We start from the raw sequence: 18285 nt of genomic DNA, 5'->3' as shown, positions 1-18285 counted from the left end.
GGCTCCCACTGTGAAACTGAGGTGTTTCAGCTTTTCCCTTTTACTGATTTCTTTTTGTTAAAGATGTTCCAATTTTTAAATCAGGTATCATCAAGATGATAAAACATTTGGGGAAAAAAATGCATCCCAGTAGCCCAAAACTGGAGGCCAAGATGGAAAAAATCTCCACAGCTACCATGTATTTTCCCTTGGTGCTCAGATAGGAGGGAATGAAGGAGAGCCAAACACTGCAAAAGACCAGCATGCTGAAGGTGATAAATTTAGCTTCATTGAAGCTGTCAGGTAGTTTTCTAGCTAGAAAAGCCACAGTAAAACTGACCATGGCCAGGAATCCCATGAAGCCCAGGACACAGTAGAACATGGTAGAGGAGCCTTCATTACATTCCAGTATAATCTCCTTATTCAACGAGGACATATCGGCATCTGGGAATGGGGGAACTGTTGACAGCCATGCAGTGCAAATAGTAGCTTGAATCAGCAAACAGGAAAGGATGATGGAGTGAGCCAGCCTTTTCCCCAGCCATTTCCTAAGCTTGGACCCAGGCTTGGTGGCCACGAAGGCCAGAACCACAATGATGGTTTTGCCCAGGATAGAAGAAACTGCTAGTGAAAAGATGAGGCCAAAAGCAGTTTGGCGAAGGACACACGTGACCTTCTCTGGTGGCCCAATGAACAACAAAGCACAGAGGAAGGAGAGCAGGAGAGAGATGAGGAGAACGTAGGTGAGGCTCCGGTTATTGGCCTTGACTATGGCCATGTCTCGATGCTTAATGAAAAGCCAAAGCACAACTGTGGTCAGGAAAGAAAAGAAAAGAGCAAGAACAGCCAAAGAGACCCCTAAAGGTTCTTTATGAGACAAGAAACTTAGAGTTTTTGGAATGCATAAATGCTGTTGAGGGTTTGGATACTGATTTATCGGACATGGGAAACAGGCATCTGCATCTGAAAAAGAAACATTTGGGCTGCAGTTACATAATGATCAGTCAGGTAATAAGAGGGACTCAACAGAAGCTACAACATCACCTTATCTCTTTATCAGGGTTCTGCTCTTGAGTCGGTGCAAATTCTGAATCAGAAAAGGGAAAGGGTGTGGTTTCAGTAGGATACCTGCGGTATACTGGAAGGGTCTATCATAATCTGCCTTAGATTAAATTCTTCCTCAGTGTTCTTCAAGAATAGAGGAAATGATAGGGGTAGAGGTAGAGGTAAAGGGGGAGGGGGAGGTGAAGATGGAGATGGAGATGGAGGTAGAGAAACAGACATAAACATAGCTCTATACATACTCAGTAGGCTGAATATCACCATACATGCCAAAACCGGGGATTTTTGTTAACTGGTATTTCTTTTGCATGCTTGAAGGACTCCTCATCGAAAGATGGCTGGGGTGGGGGATGGAGGAGTAGAGAATTCGGCAGTGGGAGATTCTAATCTGAGTTATGCCTACCATCTCAGGTCACAAACTCAGGTCACAGACTTTCAGATCTGAGGCAAAGAGAGGTTGAGGCATACAGGGCTATACATTTGAATCCATGCACAACATTCCATGAGTTGTGCATACTTTCTCCCCTCATAATAGTCAAATGATTTCTGCAAGTGGTGCTCTTAGAAGTTTAGGTTTTTTTCCTTGTGAAGTAGTGGGAAACCAAACTCTGTTTGTCCTGAATAACCCTCCAGCATTGGTACAAGTTGTAACGAGGTACCCAGAACCAGCACGAGAGGACCCAGCCACAAATTTTGTAGCCCTTGAATCATCCTACTGGATAGATACGTATATTTGTGGAAATAATTAGTTTCTTCCAACCAAATGAGGTCTTATAAAGAATAGGAAAGATAATCTACAGTTCTTTTAAAGGATATATCTTCAGCTCAGCAATAAAGACCATTGACACTACTTTTTTGAAGCATAAATGTGCTTCATGTTATGGTGGTAAAAAGTTTTGAAGTCATTACAGAGGAAGTACTTTGGATCTGAAATGCAAAATCTTTTTTGAAATTTCAGTGAATTACAGGTTAAGGTTCAGGTTAGGGTGAATTTGATTCAGAGCAAGTGCTTTGCACCATGCCAGAACGCAAACAGTCTGTGATTCATTAAGCCAGCCCCATCTTTTCCCAGGACTATGTGGCTGAGCAGAATCTGTATGATCCCAGAGAAAGACCAGTCTCCTGCCATGAATCACAGTTAGGTCCTGCATTGGTACATCTCTGCATTCTGAAACACATTTTCCAAATCAAACCAATACATTCCACACCTGCAGAGTCCTACCTCCCCCTGTGTGTACCTGCTAGAGCACAGATACAATAGTATGTAAGAATATTCTGCTTCTAACATAACTTACCCTTCTGATTCGATATCTTCCCTTCTGGACATGGAAAGCAATCGTAACAGCAAAATGGCTTCCCTTCCTTCTTTCTTTTACTGAAACCCTCTTGGCAATTGTCATTACACAGTGAAAGAGGATACCCCTGGACATGAAAGAAAGAGTAGAATGTAACACAGAAGAAGATTTTATAGCAGCTTTGGATGTATCATTTAAAATAGTTTGTCTACATGACCCTATTGTTTTGTCCTTTGATATCAGTTCTTAATATAGACTTCTTGTTAAACAAAAGGCTAAGGAGATCAAATACATTTAGTTTATTTCATCATGTTTCATTATGATTATGATAATTTTGTTCTATGGCCCTTGAGTTTGACAAATGCTTACTATATTTGCAAATACAGATAATTCTGTAAAAGAAAATCTTAGAAACTTGGTTTTAAGCCTGAGGAAATACACTATCATGTTCCCAGTTCTTATAATGATGATAGCAGCAGGATATTATTTGCTATTCTATGCTGGTCACTCTAGAGGCCAGAGCCTAGGTTGTCCAACACACCTCTCTCTCTTCATCAGCAGAAGAGAACTGGTAGGAAATTTAGGAAGAAGATTTTGGAGATGCTGCCCAATTCCTCAAGCATCAACAATCTGAATCAATGTCTTGTTTTGCCTAATGTTAGGGCAAGCTTCAATAAATTACATTCCAACTTTTCAGTAATGTCTGAAAACATGTACACAGGTGCATAGTTACCTGATTAAACCTGTTAGGCCACACAATATGATCGTCATCAATGACAAATAGACTTTTTGAAGAAGCATGTGGGTCTATCATTCCAACTTTGACTCTATGAAAAGACTGGTTTGGAAATGTTATCCAGTTGATAATATCAAATCCCACTATTCTTTCACCATTTTGGTTAAAAGAAGTCACGTCACCAGCACTATTGTTGAATGAAACTCTTCTCAAAAAGGGGTGGAGCTAAGATTGAACAAACATATACAAAAGAAGATAGAGAGATAAATGGATAGAGAGAGATGCATATACAGCATTGCGATTCTAGCAAAATTAAAAATAATGAAGATTTGAGGCACTTTAACCTATTGGATAAAAGTAATATTTATAATGGGGAAAATAGAAACAACAGTCAGTGAAGATTCAAGATTGAATAGTAAGTTATGTGAGAATTATATTCAACTGGCAGAAGATAGTATTATTATTATTATTATTATTATTATTATTATTATTGTGGTTGGTTGCACAGTCAGCCAGATATTTAGACTGGATTTGGCATTATTATCCACTTATCAAATCCTTCCCAAGGACCTGGGATAGGCAGCTGTTCTTGTTTGATGGTGTTAAAGGTATTATCACAGTATATGAACTTTTCCAAGTAAATTAGTATTCTTATTTACAGGATTACACTTAACTAGATTGGATTCCCACCTTGGAAGAAAAGTCTTCATGAAAATAATGGTAATCACTTTCAGTTTTTTTTTTATTCACTTGAACCTGGACAGAAATCTCATAACCAACCTGCCTGTGTTTCAAAATCCTCTGTGAAGCTCTGCCTTCATAGCTTGGACAATAAATTGCTTTGAAACCATACTCAGCCCAGAAATAACTACATATGACGTTTATTTTTTTAAAAGATCATGGAGGAAGGGAGTATCAGATTCATTGGTCCAGATGTCTCTCCTCAGAGCAGAGTGATTCTTGTCACTATCTGCTGTTGGGGGGGTTTTTGGTTTTGTTTTGATAGGCCGTTAAATCATAGAGGGATATGGAAAGGGTGAGAAATCTAGATCTGTTTTTTGTTACAGCCATAGCTTGTTGTCTGAACTGCTTCTACATGAGAATATCCTAATTCATTCAATATAATGGTCAACACCTCATGCATTTTTCCTCACTCTTCTTTTTGATTGATTGTCCTTCAGGTAGTGTCCTTTCAACTTTCTATTTCTCTTTTCTCCCATCCTTTCCTTCATCTCCATGTGACTTGAGAGATAAGAGTGTTTAAAAACAAGTCAAATAATGAAATAAAAGAAAAATGTGAGGGAAGGGGAAAGGGGGAGACATCCTCCTCCTCCTCCTTCCCTCCATGACTCATAGGTCTTCAGCTAGGATTATACTGTGAATTAATTTGGATGAAAGGTGATGGTAGTGGTGGTGGTAATGGTGATGCTGCTGCTGCTATAGAAAGACTTTCTCTTTCTCTTTTTTTTCTTCTCATTCATGCTTCTGCATTAGGAGCACATTGTCATGGACTCCTTTCATCTTAGTCACATTTGATGTCAAGAATCTGGCATGAAAAATACAAAGTTGCTGCACAGCCCTCCATGCAAATGTTTTGTCACCTACTCAAAGACCAGTTTGTACATTTATCATTAGACTCTGAAAAAACCTTTGAGAAAATACATAGATAGTATGTCCTATAACGTTTGGGAGAAAGCAGTGGAGTATATAAATATGATTGTGTGACAAAAGCTAACATTTTCAGAGGATAATATTCTTTTGAACTATATACATAGTACATGGAATTTGACATCTGGACATGTGGTCAGTGGAATATGGTAACCTCCTCCTCCGTAATTATTACCCCTGCAATTTTCTAAGCAGTACGGCCCTTATTAATCTTAGAATGAATTTGCATCAGGAATTAACTCTATTTTCCTTTTCGAAATCACAATCCCAAATGACCAATTCTGTGCTTAGCTGTAAGTCTTACTTCAATTTAATAAACTCAAAGACATCGGTTTTGATCATGACACCATTTTACAACCCAAGAATGAGGACAAATCACAATTTAATTCCTGGAATTTTTTCTCCAACTGCAAGACATCTGGCTATACAGCCTGAACCACTTCCTTCAAAGTTTAGAAATGTGCTTGCTCTTTCTTCTTAAATAAAGTCATGAGAAATTTTGATTTTAGATACAAAACCTATACTGCTTCATTTACAGTTCTTGGTAAATGGTTTTTGACCTGTTGTAGCACCGTCCTCCCATTCTGTTTTTACCTGCCAGGAGACTTGATTGAGAAGATTCTTCTGCTGCTGTTCTTTTCCCACTCGTCTCTGCTTGGACTGTGATAAATACATGAAGTGCACAGCATGTGCTACAGCATAGACTGCATTGTAGATACTGTAGCTGTGGGCAGTCATCTTCATTTCAAAAAGAGTCGTAGGGAGGCTTTCCAGTTTCTCCTTCCCAGTGCAGACTCTCCCAGATATGTTGTCTAAGTTGGATTTGGGTAAAGAACACTCAAATGCATGTTCCCAAAAGATCTGGAGAAAGTCATCTTCTTTTTCTGAGCTAGGCTTTCTGGTCTGAAGAAAGGTTTGGAATCCTAACACATCCTTTGAGTGAATTGCAAAAGATATAGCACCATGGATGAAGTCTATGTCCTGTGGCTTTTTAAAAGAGTAAGACACAAAATCCATCTGAGCTGTCAGAATCCAGACTTTACCTTTTGATTTTGCCATGTCAAGATAGTCTGATATTCCTAGCAGCAGTATCAGAACTGACATGGTTTGTAGTTCTCCGTGTATGACTAAGACATTGGAAGTGTTCCTAGTTATGATCTTATACGTCTTAATCCCTTCTTCCACAAGTGTTTCTACTGCATTAGAAAACCCTTGTTTGGGGAGTCTTTGAATAAAATCAAAGCAGATGCCACTCTGGGAAAAAAACGGAAGCACATTCTGCACGAACCGCTCCCCATTGTCGTCATCGAGATACAGCACCCCGATCCACGTCCACCTGAAATGAAGAAGTAGGCGAAGAATCCCATTGTACTGATGGGTGCCTTTGGGGAACATCTGTTGGACAAAAGCATTTTGGGTTTTGTAATCCAGAACTGGAGCAGAACCGTATGACAGCTAAGGAATTGATAAGAAAAAGAACAAATTTCCAAAATAGGTTTCTGTGCTTCTGTTGGCATATGGAATTGGCATGCTGGTTCACCTTGGATGCTGGTTCCAACATATTTACTTGGAAGCAATCCAAATGTTGTTCTCTCCTCCTCCACCCCCATTTTTTATCTATCAGAACTCTTTACAGGTTGGAATGCCACCCTCAACCTGCAGCTTCAAAGTCCATATGTAATTCCTTCCATTAAATGATACATAATAGATCAAAACTACATTCTGCAATCCATCTGAACTGTTATCCTTTCCTAACTGGTTTTGTGATACCTAATAACTGAACAATTTCAGTTAAATTCCAGTTTCTTCTTATACTAAGACTAGAAAACTGCCAAACCACATCCTAGTTGCTAAATCATTCATTTCTAGTATTTTATGCAAAGTTTTACAAATGTCTCTTATAATATAAAAAGAAACAATCAAAATACTTCATATAAAATAAAAATAAAGCTATCCATAAAAGTACCATAAAATTACTAATCAAATAAACTCAGTCAAGCAACAGCACAATTATTAACAATAACATTGATTTTGATAACACAAAAAAGCTAACATCTGCAACAATCTCTAAGACACACCTTTTTACATATAATTTAATTTTAATGGAAATTTTCTGCAAAAGCTTTGCTAATTGAAACATTATAATTTCCTTCATGAAGGCTTTGCTAACAGAAATTTCCATAATGTAATACTTTTTATATGTTATTTCAGAGATGTAGATGTTTTCCTGTACCAAAAAGGGTAGAGGTGCACATTTTTAATCAGAAAAGGATGAATATTCAGATCAACATTGTTACATTAGAATTTAAAAATCTGTTCTAGATGGAAACTGTTCAACAATTGTTTTACATTTCTAAAAGCAGGAGAATTCTTATCTATTGAAAAATGAACCATAGAACATTAAATACTATTGGTTAAAACTCAGGTATAAAGAGCTGACACAGAGTTTCCAAATATATCTCTAAAAACGCACAGGATAATTGATGCAGGCTTTTGACCACAGAAAGCATTTCTAGTTCCTTTTAGCATCTAGAAACTGAGGTATCTTCTAAATCAAATTATGAAGAGTCAAGGTTAAGCATGTGTTAATCTCAGTTTCAGGGTAAGGAGACCCTGGTACAGACCTTTCAGACAGAACTGTACATTTGAAGTTCCTTTTGGACACGCCTTCTGAAAAGAAAGGGAGGACCTGGTGCAAATTTATGATCAAATAAAATAAATTGTGGCTGAACCATTTTAATTGATATAAACAGAGGAATTCTGACATACAAATATGAAGGTTGAAAGTAAACATGTTAGTCTCAACTGTAAAGAGGCCACAGAGTTTTCTTCCTATTTTAATCAGACCAATAATGGAGGCATCAGAGGTCTGGATATTCCTTACCTGTGGAATCTTGTAGATTCCTAGGATGGGGGCCATATGGAGGCAGACGTTTGAGTTAGGTCCCCCAATGACTGCAACTGCATTGTTCCTGCTGTCACACTTGTAGTTTGGAATGAACCTCTTCCAGGTGGAGAGAAGTTCCAGTGAGGCAAGATAAGTCCAGCTTGCACTGAAATGGCTGTTATAGATCTGGAAGCCCAGGGTGATATTTGGCAAAATGTGTGGGTTTTCATTGATTTCTTTTACAGCAAACACCAGTGCCAGGATATGCTGGTAATGCTGAGTCAATACCCTACAAAGAAGTATGTATGTTATATCCATATGCTTATTATATGGCTGCTATCATGGAAAATATGGCTTGGAAAAAAAAATCGACTTCCCGAAGGCATCACCTCTTGAAATTTGCATGTGAATTTAATTTGGAACTTCTAGTTAGCACGCAGACAAAAAATTTTTACCTGCATCTAGAAATCTGCATCTGCTTGGGTTCAGGAAAGGCAAACCATTCATCCATTTCCATTTAGATTATAAATCTGTGGCTGACACTCCTTTATTCATTCACAGGCTGACTCGATTGTTCTGCATAACTTAAGAAGCTAAAACCTGGTGTTCCATATTGTCTATTCAATTAAAAAAAGGAGGTCAATATGCTAAGATCAAAATAGGTAGAACCCTAGCATAGCACCTTTATGGCCATCAGGTTTACAATGGCACATATTTTCAGGGATTACAGCTCAGAGAGTGAAAATAAGCAGCCTGGAAGAATTCATATTTTCCATCTTAACATGGATATAACACCCCACCAACACAGAGAGTCGCGCAGACACATAAAAACATCAATGTGCTAACAAGATATTTTGAAAAGAAGGAGAATCAGGAAGAGGAGGAGGAAGAAGATTATTTTTTAAAAAATCAAGGACTGGGAATAATTCGCTTCCGTTTATTACCAAAGACACAAACAAGTTCCAAAAATCATTCATCTCCAGTTCAGAATTCTGTCCTAATCAATCTGCTCAGAACTGAAAATAAAATCTGTAACCAGTTTTGGAAAATTGGCCATTTCCCCCAATATGGAGGAAAATTATGAACAGCGATAGATTATAATTCAGCAGATGTACTGTACTTTAGGGAGCCAAAGCAAATGATTACAAAAGAATCTGGCTGTAGAAAAGGTGTATCCTGGAAGATAAATCAATTAACATAAATCTTCATATGGGATGCAGCTCTTGTTCTCAAATAAACCCTGAAATAAATATAATCAGAATACATTTCCTACTTTTGCTGGAGAACCACAGTATTATTACTTGGTTCTCTTTATGATCTTAGAAAAAACAGCTTGAACTGCCCAGCCTCAGAAATGACTGAGGATAGAAACATTATTAAAAACAGAAGTTCTGGCTTCTATCAACAAAGGAATATGGTCTCGTTATTCTTTCTGTTAAAACTACAATGATGTCATATTACAATTATAAGAATCTGAATAAATAACAAATTAATCATCTATAAAGCAACTTGCTCAGAGATATAGTTAGGAGAGATACACATTGTTATTCAAATATATCCCAGGTTCTTACGGAATATCATCAAACAACTCTGGAGATGGAATTGTTTCAAAGGATAATGCACGCGAAAGCACATTACTCTGAGAAGTAATGCCAGCGATATTGAAGTCCCCAGAATGGTAATATTTGTGAAGGATTGGAAGAAGCACCCGAGTAGGGCATTGATCAACAGGACATTTGCAAGCCACGTGAGGTAACAACGCTAATATCAACATTATTACCCCCACCATCTTGCATTCAAATTTCCTTTCTAGAAAACGGTTCATTGATTCAAAAAATGATAATTGAGAAGACCTGAGCAACACATCTTGATTTAAATAATTACTACTCCTGCAGAAAACTGTTCTGAAAAACAGAGCACTGAGTGTACAGATGAACTGTTAGAATGGTAGACCCATTAATTTTGATATGTAGTTTTACAACTGCCAATAGACAGAAAGCCGTCAGTTTAATTATGGTGATTTTGATAATAATTATTTACCCAGAAGTGCCATTGCTTTGCAGTATTGAAAATAACATGAGAGATACAGAGCACATTAGCTGACATTTTTTATGTGTATTCAGATCAGTGGAAAAGTTGCGATCAGTGTCTCCTATCAAGTTGAATAAAAATTAATATTCACACATTAAATAACCTAAACGCTTTAATTCATACTACTCTACCAATGGTCATATAGAACTTTATTTGTTTTTATTATTATTATTATTATTATTATTATTATTATTATTATTATTTAAATTAACCTTAGTGACCATAGCCACTAAAACTCTCTGGGGACATGGACAGAAGGAATCACCATGAACTTGAAAATGTTAGAAAATATCACTCATTTGGTTTTCTTACACAATGAAAGCCAAAGCAGGTTGATTGTATCTCTATTCATGTTTGATCCTCTTTGTCACAGGAGGAAAGCAGTGACTGAAATCAATCTAAGAATCATCCTATTAACAATTGGAGAAGGGACACGTGAATGAAGTTTGACCAAGAACTGTGCAATGTTTTGCTGAACTGAACCCTAACTCTAAACTAACTCATCAGTATCCTTCCAGACTGATAATTGCATTTTTTCCATTTTTGCTTCGGGGTAAGGAGACCCTGGTATGGGCCTTTCAAACAGGATTGTTTGTTTGAAATTCGTTTTGGGCACAACTTCTACAAAGAAATGAAGGACCTGCTGCAAATTTTTGAACACAGGAAAAAAAATGTGGCTAAATATTTTTAGTCTCTATAAACAGGAATTCTGACATTCAAATATGAAGGTTGAAAATAAACATGTTAGTCTTAACTCTAAAGAGATCACAAATGTTCTTCTTATTTTAATTACATCAATAATGGAAGCATCAGAGGTCTAGATATTCCTTACCTGTGGAATCTTGTAGATTCCTAGGATGGGGCCCATATGGAGGCAGACGTTTGAGTTAGGTCCCCCAATGACTGCAACTGCATTGTTCCTGCTGTCACACTTGTAGTTTGGAATGAACCTCTTCCAGGTGGAGAGAAGTTCCAGTGAGGCAAGATAAGTCCAGCTGGCACTGAAATGGCTGTTATAGATCTGGAAGCCCAGGGTGATATTTGGCAAAATATGTGAGTTTTCATTGATTTCTTTTACAGCAAACACCAGTGCCAGGATGTGCTGGTAATGCTGCGTTAACACCCTGCAAAGAAATACATCAATTGCATGACAATCTATATGAGTCAGAACACAATACTTGCTATATTTTAATTAAATACATATCAAAGAAATGATGCTGCATCTAAGTAGATTAGATCACCACTTTCAAGGAAAGTATGACTTGGGAAATATACACATCTCTAATGTGTTACTTTTTAAAATTTGAATTTAATTTGGATAATTAACGATGTTCCACTAAGAAAGCTCAGGGTGATAATCTGTTAAAATGTGACTTTTCATTGATTTCTTTTACACCAAATGCCAGAGCTAAGTGAGAAGGAAGGAAGGAAGGAAGGAAGGAAGGAAGGAAGGAAGGAAGGAAGGAAGGAAGGAAGGAAGGAAGGAAGGAAGGAAGAGTAGGATGATCCATATGCTTTCTAAAAACTGTTCTGCATATGAGGCTAGCAACAGTTCATTTTCAGAAAATTCTGCTTGGTGTGTATGTACAATGTTCAGATTCATCATTCCACACATATTGTTTGAAACTTTTTTCATTTTATTTATATGTCCAATAAAGCCGAACAATTCACAAATCTAGATGTGTATGCTTGTTTTCTTACTAATTCACTAAGATTTCAAAAGATACTTTTTTCTAAGTTAGAAAGCTGAAAGGTGATCTCCCAATTCATTTTCATTCTGCAGTATATGCAACTGGAACCAGTTTTTTAAAAATAGGATCATAGGATGCGTTTCAAAAATTAGTTTTTCCTAATGGCAACCAACAATCTTTCCTGGCCATTTAATGACATTTACTGTTTTTTTTATCAACAAAAAGAGATGTTTTCTGTGCACACAGCTTCAGTCATCATGAATTATTCTTGAAAGTTCTGCAAGGTACTTTGTTGTGTTATATTTGGAATGAAGCTTTGTCAATGCTTCTTTCTGCCTCAAGATGCATATCCAGTGCTGAACTTAGACTAGAGACTGGGATATCTCTGCAGAAGTGAGGGCTTGAAACCAGTCAGTTATTGCCTTAAGATCCACCCCCTCCACCCCCTGCCCCTGGCATGCAGGCTGAGCTCCTTTAGTTCCAGCAGAGAAACATTACTGAAGTGGAAAGCCAAAACTGATTTTAAAAACTTGCTATGAGTTTTCATCTTTCTACGATATGACCAGCTAATTTGATTCTCCTGCTAAGAGTTACACCAAATTGAAGGGAAGAGACTATCATAAAAGAGAAAGTCTTGGATTCAAAACATCACCAGGGAACAACTAATGAAACACTTTCACCAGTCCAAAGCTACAAAGAGAGTTTTTAGGGCTAGATATAATTTTGTTCCCCCAATGATTTTTAAATACTAACTCTCAAACTCCCCTGTATAGGAGAAGCTGCTCATATGAACCCAGGAAACTGAAAGTATAAATCATGTTTCTTATAATGTCCTTTCTATATGGACTTGCATTTCAAATATATTAGCCCTGTGCTCCTAGAATAAGCAGACAGTTTGGATGCATTTTACATCATTGTAGTCTTTTTAGATATGAATTGTTTACATAACTCTTCAAGTAGTGAACTTCTGTGTAGTTGCTTTTAAAACAGAACAGGAGATTATTCATCCTGATGGCCTGGAGTGGATGGGCTCCTATTAAAGTTTAACGGTGCTTTACAGATTTGTACTTGTAAATGGCCTTTCATAGTAAATAAAAAGATGTGTGTTAGTTGCTGGAGTAACAAGGTTGGGTCTTCTCAATAGCAATGTGAAAGAATGACTTCAATGAAAAAGAGGATAGGGGATATATGAATATATCTTCAACTACTATCATTCAAAGATCGCTAGCTGATGCTCTAGAACAAAATTATATGTCCAGAATTAAAATGTAAGATGATGATGCTACCTAGTTGGGTAATGAAACATCTGTAAGCAAACAACCAAGCTCAGAAAGTACCAAGAACTCCACAGTTCAACCAGAGCCACAGATGTTTTCTTCTATTAAAATGTCAGAATCCAGAAATGTCTTTGAGTGCTACCCAGAATCATTCAAAAATTCACTCTTGGATATTTCAAGCTTTCTCTATTTGAACTATATGGAAAAAGGAGTTTGTCTGTTTGTTGCAAAAATCAAAACCACTTGTCATCTCTGGTGGATTCTGCTGTGACCTACCAGCTTATCCCTCAATTACTTTCTGTTCATTCTAGGTGTGTCAAGACTTTCCAGGGGTAGGCACTATCTTGATACATGCAACAAAATTTGTTGGTTGGCATTGAAACAAAGAGGACAAGTTTCAAAGATAAAAAACAGACAGCATATAAAAGAATAAACACACACACACACACACACACACACACACACACCATATTATAATTGCCCCCCACGTATTATTATGGGATTACATTACACAGACCACCTGTAACATTGAGCTCTTGTGAACCAGTCTGTTCAGTTCATGAGTGTAATGGGAAGTCTATGGGATGTGCAACTATTTTACGATAGAGCAGACACAATTTTGGGGAACAAAAAGAACCTGGAAAAAGGATTTAGCAATAAAATATTTCTTAAAAAGGAAAGTAAATCATATAGTACTCATCTTGATATGTTCCTTAAAGCTTAAAAGGAATCCTGTACAATGTGCAAAAAAAGGGGAATGAGATCATAGTAGACATTTCAATGAATAAATCCACCAAAATGGATGCAACATAAGCATAACCTATTGAAGAACATTATTCAATAGTGTGTTTTATATTGTTTTCTTTTTAAATAAGTAAACCAATAACTCCTTACATGATGTCATCAAAGAGTTCAGGAGAGGGAGCTTTGTCAAATGTTATTGAATGTGAAAGCACGTAATTCTGAGAAGTAATGCCAGCAATATTGAGGTCTCCAGCATGATAATATTTGTGAAGGGCTGGAAGAAGTATCTGAGTAGCCCACTGACCCACAGGACACTTGCATACCATAGAAGGCAACATCACTAATACCAGCATCATGAACACCAACATTCTGCATTACCATCTGCTTTCCAAAACCTTTCATTAAGGCATATAACAAAATTCAAGAAGATGTGAGACCCGGGTTCTGACTTCATTGGTGATTCATTCAGCAAAAATGGTATTGCAAATGCTCTTGTTCCTAGTGTACAATATCCATGAAGAAGCCTTGTCTGAATGGTCCAATAGCTATTAATAGCAGTTTTTAGTCTTGATACAAAATTGTGCTAACACTGCCATGGATAACAACCAGACAAGCAGCAGAGATAATAATGGTCATTTTGATAATTACAGATGAAAGAGTAACTTGTGCAGAAAGGCAGGTTGAAAATACTGGGTTAATTCCAGCTCTTATTTTTGAACTTAATTTCTATTCAAGTAAATAATAATAATAATAATAAAAAGTTATAGCTGAGTTCTCTGATTGAATTCAGTAGGAACTAAATTCATTTTTTTTTCATATTCAGTTACTTAATTCAGGACACCAGACTTTGCTTTGTAGTAATAAACAATATCCAGGGATTTCCAAGAAAAAATAACATAAGCAGTCCCACTGAGTTGGAAAATTACAGGAAATATTGGTCACCTGCCCAGACTTTAGAATTTCTGGACACAGAAAACAAAACACGATGTTCAAATTGAAGGTTTACCCCATTCATCTCAGAGAAACTCTTGTGACCTGTGTGTTCAGCAAAGAGGTTTACTCAAGCGTAATGTAAGTAAGTACAGACAAAGCCAGGATTGGCTTGGCACATCTTACAGCACAATTTATAGTTCCCCCGTTCCCGCGCTTAGCCCGTTGCTTGGATACAGATTACCCGCAGTAATCCCCCCTCTCACTCAAATGGCAGATTCAGTCCAGTTCTTTTGTGTTCTTGATTGCTTCTTATCAATGGCGTGGTTGTTGTCTTCATTGGGTCTTTCTGTTGCGCGCAAAGCTGGGAGTTCTCAATCACGTCCTGATTGCTTTCCCTCTGAGCCACTGCTCTCCCCTTTGTCTGCAGCGCCCGAGGCAAATTGGCGTTGACACAAAATATCCGCTTGTGGTTTAGTTACGTGGTGCCAGCTGGCCCATTAATCAGTTCGTGGTTTCTCAGTTCCCCTTTGTCTCTGCTGGCGCTCGGGTGGTGAAACTGACTAAGCGCGGCTGGGCAAGTCCCTAGCCGTGCTGCGCCAGCTGAATCTCACACAAATCTCAGGGTAAATATTCTTTAGTCCTTCTTAGCAGGAAGGCAAATTTGATCATTCCAGTCAGTTTGGAAGGTGTATATTTCTAACAATGGCATAAAACTCTCTGCAGAATTCAAATTTAACTTTTGAAATAAAAAAACAAAACAAATTTTCCATTAGTTTTTTTTTCCCCATAGAACTTTGCATTGTTTAGCACAGCTAAGGTAAATTAAACAATTTATTGATTCTTTTTCAGCTTAATGACTGAAAGTATCCAACCAATCAAGTATAGGTTCCTAAATCATTGCAAAGCGCCAAACAGAAATCCAAAAAGTTATAAAAAGAGGTTTAATGAACCCAAACCCAAAGGAGAGGTCAGAGGTCATCCTTTAGTGCAAAGTCAAACTAGAAAACCCTAGTAATTCAAGCAGGAAAGGGAGCTTCGTATTAAAACTTTTTTTAAAAAAAGTCATTTTAAAGTTGTCATTTTCATCTCATTCAGCCAAAAATTAAAGTGCAGGCATTTTAATGCTTCCCCTTTATAGCCAAGAGTTGACTTAATGAAACAAAAGCAAACAAACATTAAAAAAGTATCTCTCAAATTACATTGTTTTGTTCTTGAATCTTGAATAACAAGGATGAATTGAATCAGATCCTCTTCAAAACCTCCAACTGAATCTCCTTTAAAAATGCAAGCGCTTATGCACACCCTCTTTTGGAGCAGATTCTTGTTATGATATGAGGAGAAACAAAACATTTAAGAGACAATGGGCAAATTCAGCTGGTTTACTTTCACTTTCTATCTTGCTCAATTTTAACCACACAGAACTTTTGTCTATATGCACTTCATTGATTATGTTTACTATAATTGCAGCTTACTGCTAGGTACAATACCCAGGAACACCTAGGGTACACATCGACTTTACTCACCTATCCCCAAGATTCTGATGCCTCAGCTATGTTGGACCAGTTTGGGATGTGGTGTGTCTGCTTCTTGGTTTCTTTATTTCACCATAAAGAAGGTCTGACAATCATTGTAAGTTTACAAAGGGAGATTTACAACGGCTCTTAGAATTTCCTCAACAAGTGTTGACATTGTTTTTCTTTTGGGGAAATAAATGAGAATGATAGGAACAAGTTGACATGTTCACAAGGATCTTCTGATCTATCAGTATCTTTATACCAGATAATAATGTGGGGGCTCAATGATGGAGAAGATGGCTAAGAAACAGAAAAAAAACAGCTGTAATCTTTTTTTTTTAATAATATTTTATTGAAATTTTAAAGTTACAAAGTTAAAAGTTAGAAATGAAAAAGAAAATTGAAAATACAAATTATAAAGAAAAGGAAAAGTGAGATAAAGTAAAAGAAAAAGAAAAAAGATATGAAAAATAGATAACTTCCAATCTATCTCTGATCTTAGGAATAGTAACACTATCATAAGTGCTAGTTTTTAATACATTAAGTAGGAGTAATTCTTTGTCAAAATATATCCCATTACATTTATAATCTAATCTTCAAATCCCCATGTAAGCTTCACCCCACCTGCATTTTGCAAATAGTTGTCAAATCCACAATGTCCAAAACCCAATTCAGAAGCATTCTCACACAACCAGGCTTGGTTCAGAAAAATACTTCTTAAGGAGTACATGTAGCTTGCAAACAGAACATTGCTAAAACTAAAGCCTTGGGTAAACTTCCCTCTATTTATCCCCCCTCTCCTTATTGCCTGGAGTCTCAATTCTTCTCCACCCGGTGGTGACCTCTTTCCTTCCTCCCCCTCCTACCCGAGCTCCTTCCTGGCTCTTTGGGCCCCAGCTGCCTTGCTGGCAATCAGGCCAGTCTAAATTGCCCATATATGGTTAAGCTCCTTCCCACCTCCCGTTACTACTCCTATTACAACCTTTAACAGCAACCCCCCCCCCCGCTCCTTAGTTACAAGTGGCAGAAACAAATCAATCCAACTCCCATCGAATGCAATACAATGGAAAACAACAATAGTTGGGTGATGCAGCTTCTGACAATAGTCCATCAATGGTTTCCATTCTTTAAGGTAATAGTTATTTGAGTTTTCTTTTAATACGCAAGTCAGTTTATCATTTTCTGCCATTTCCATCAGTTTTAACAACCATTCTTGTATTGTTGGTAGTGTCTGGGTTTTCCAAAATTGTGCATAAAGAAGTCTTGCTGCAGTAATCATGTATTAAAAAACAGCTGTAATCTTTGGAAGCATGAAACATGGCTATGCCAGGTGGGGGCTTGCATTGTTGGAATTGGCTGGTGGGATGATCAATACTGCTCCCCCCTCCATCATCTTGAATTGTATATAGGCTTTTTATATAGGATTGTTCCTAGTTATTTTAATATTTATAAGTCATATAAGTCATAAGTTATTTTAATATTTGTAAGTCGCCCAGAGTCCCCTATTGTGGGGGAGATGGGCGGCGGAGAAATCCAATAAAATAAATAAATATGGATATTTATATTTTTATTGTTTTTATTGTTTCAGATTTTAATTGTAAGCCACCCAGAGTCACCCTCTGGGGGAGATGGATGGCATATAAATCTAATAAGTAAATAAATAAATAATAAATAATTCTTAGTGAGATATAAAATTGTACTAAGTTAAAACAAAACTAAATCAAATCTTGAGATCAGATATATCTTATGTATATCTGTTGTGTATATGATGTCTCAATTTCTAGTCTGTGTATGTGTGTGTGTACATGCACATGTGCCTTTGAGTCAGTTTTGATTCCTGGAAACTACATGGACAACTCAAAGACGTTTTCTAAGCAATGCTCTTTGGAAGTGGCTTTCCATTTCCTGCTTCTTATTGCTGAGAGACAGTGACTGCCCCAAAGTCATGTAGCTGGTTTTGTAATTAAGGCAGGACTAGAACTCTCAGTCTCCCAGTTTCTATTCCAGTGCTTTTAACCACTACATCAAACTAGCTTTTCATCCTCACTATAAAGTACTATACTGTACATCTAAGAATTTGCAACATACTGTATTTCTAGAGGTGAAAAAAATAAAGTGTTGTCCATGTAATATTCATTACATAAATGTACATAAATTTCATTTTGCATTTGGAGCTGAAAAAACAGGAACATCTGCAAATATTTTACAAGAGTTTTGTTTTATTCCAAGATCCAACATTATTCCTATGAAGCTTATATTCCAGTGAAGAAATACAAAAACCAAAAGTGACTCTTCCAATCCATCTATGATTAGTTCTTCAGATACTGTTTAGACACAACATGTTATTGTGACTAAACCCAGTCTCTTAAAATTAAATTAAGTTATAGCTAATTTCATCTGGGCAAGAT

The 18285-nt window shown here is 37.0% G+C and overlaps 1 protein-coding gene across 1 annotated transcript; it reads right to left on the bottom strand.

Annotated features, from left to right (window-relative positions):
- Positions 1-40: 40 nt before the first annotated feature.
- LOC103059039 (vomeronasal type-2 receptor 26-like) lies at positions 41-13798 on the bottom strand. Its single transcript, XM_088144024.1, has 8 exons — positions 13581-13798; positions 10551-10842; positions 8748-8803; positions 7625-7916; positions 5335-6195; positions 3070-3297; positions 2337-2463; positions 41-942 (listed from the first exon to the last, which is right to left on the bottom strand). Exons 1-8 carry the CDS (start codon positions 13796-13798, stop codon positions 41-43), a joined length of 2976 nt encoding a protein of 991 aa, XP_088000150.1.
- Positions 13799-18285: the final 4487 nt, after the last annotated feature.

This window comes from Python bivittatus, unplaced genomic scaffold (genome assembly GCF_059951505.1).
Source record: "Python bivittatus isolate LINGU-HERP-01145 unplaced genomic scaffold, Pbiv_v1 ctg000430_np1212, whole genome shotgun sequence".
NCBI classification, from domain to species: domain Eukaryota; kingdom Metazoa; phylum Chordata; class Lepidosauria; order Squamata; family Pythonidae; genus Python; species Python bivittatus.
This window is presented reverse-complemented; position numbering and strand designations above follow the sequence as displayed.

Bases quoted from the DNA above. Each gene is read 5' to 3' on its own strand.
- LOC103059039 (XM_088144024.1), bottom strand. From the start codon at position 13,798: ATGTTGGTGTTCATGATGCTGGTATTAGTGATGTTGCCTTCTATGGTA. The intron at 7,917-8,747 runs GTACAGTACATC...ACTTCTTTGTAG, and splicing joins ATTTGCTTTGGCTCCCTAAA to GGTATTGACTCAGCATTACC. The intron at 3,298-5,334 runs GTAAAAACAGAA...GTTCAATCTTAG, and splicing joins TCAATCAAGTCTCCTGGCAG to CTCCACCCCTTTTTGAGAAG.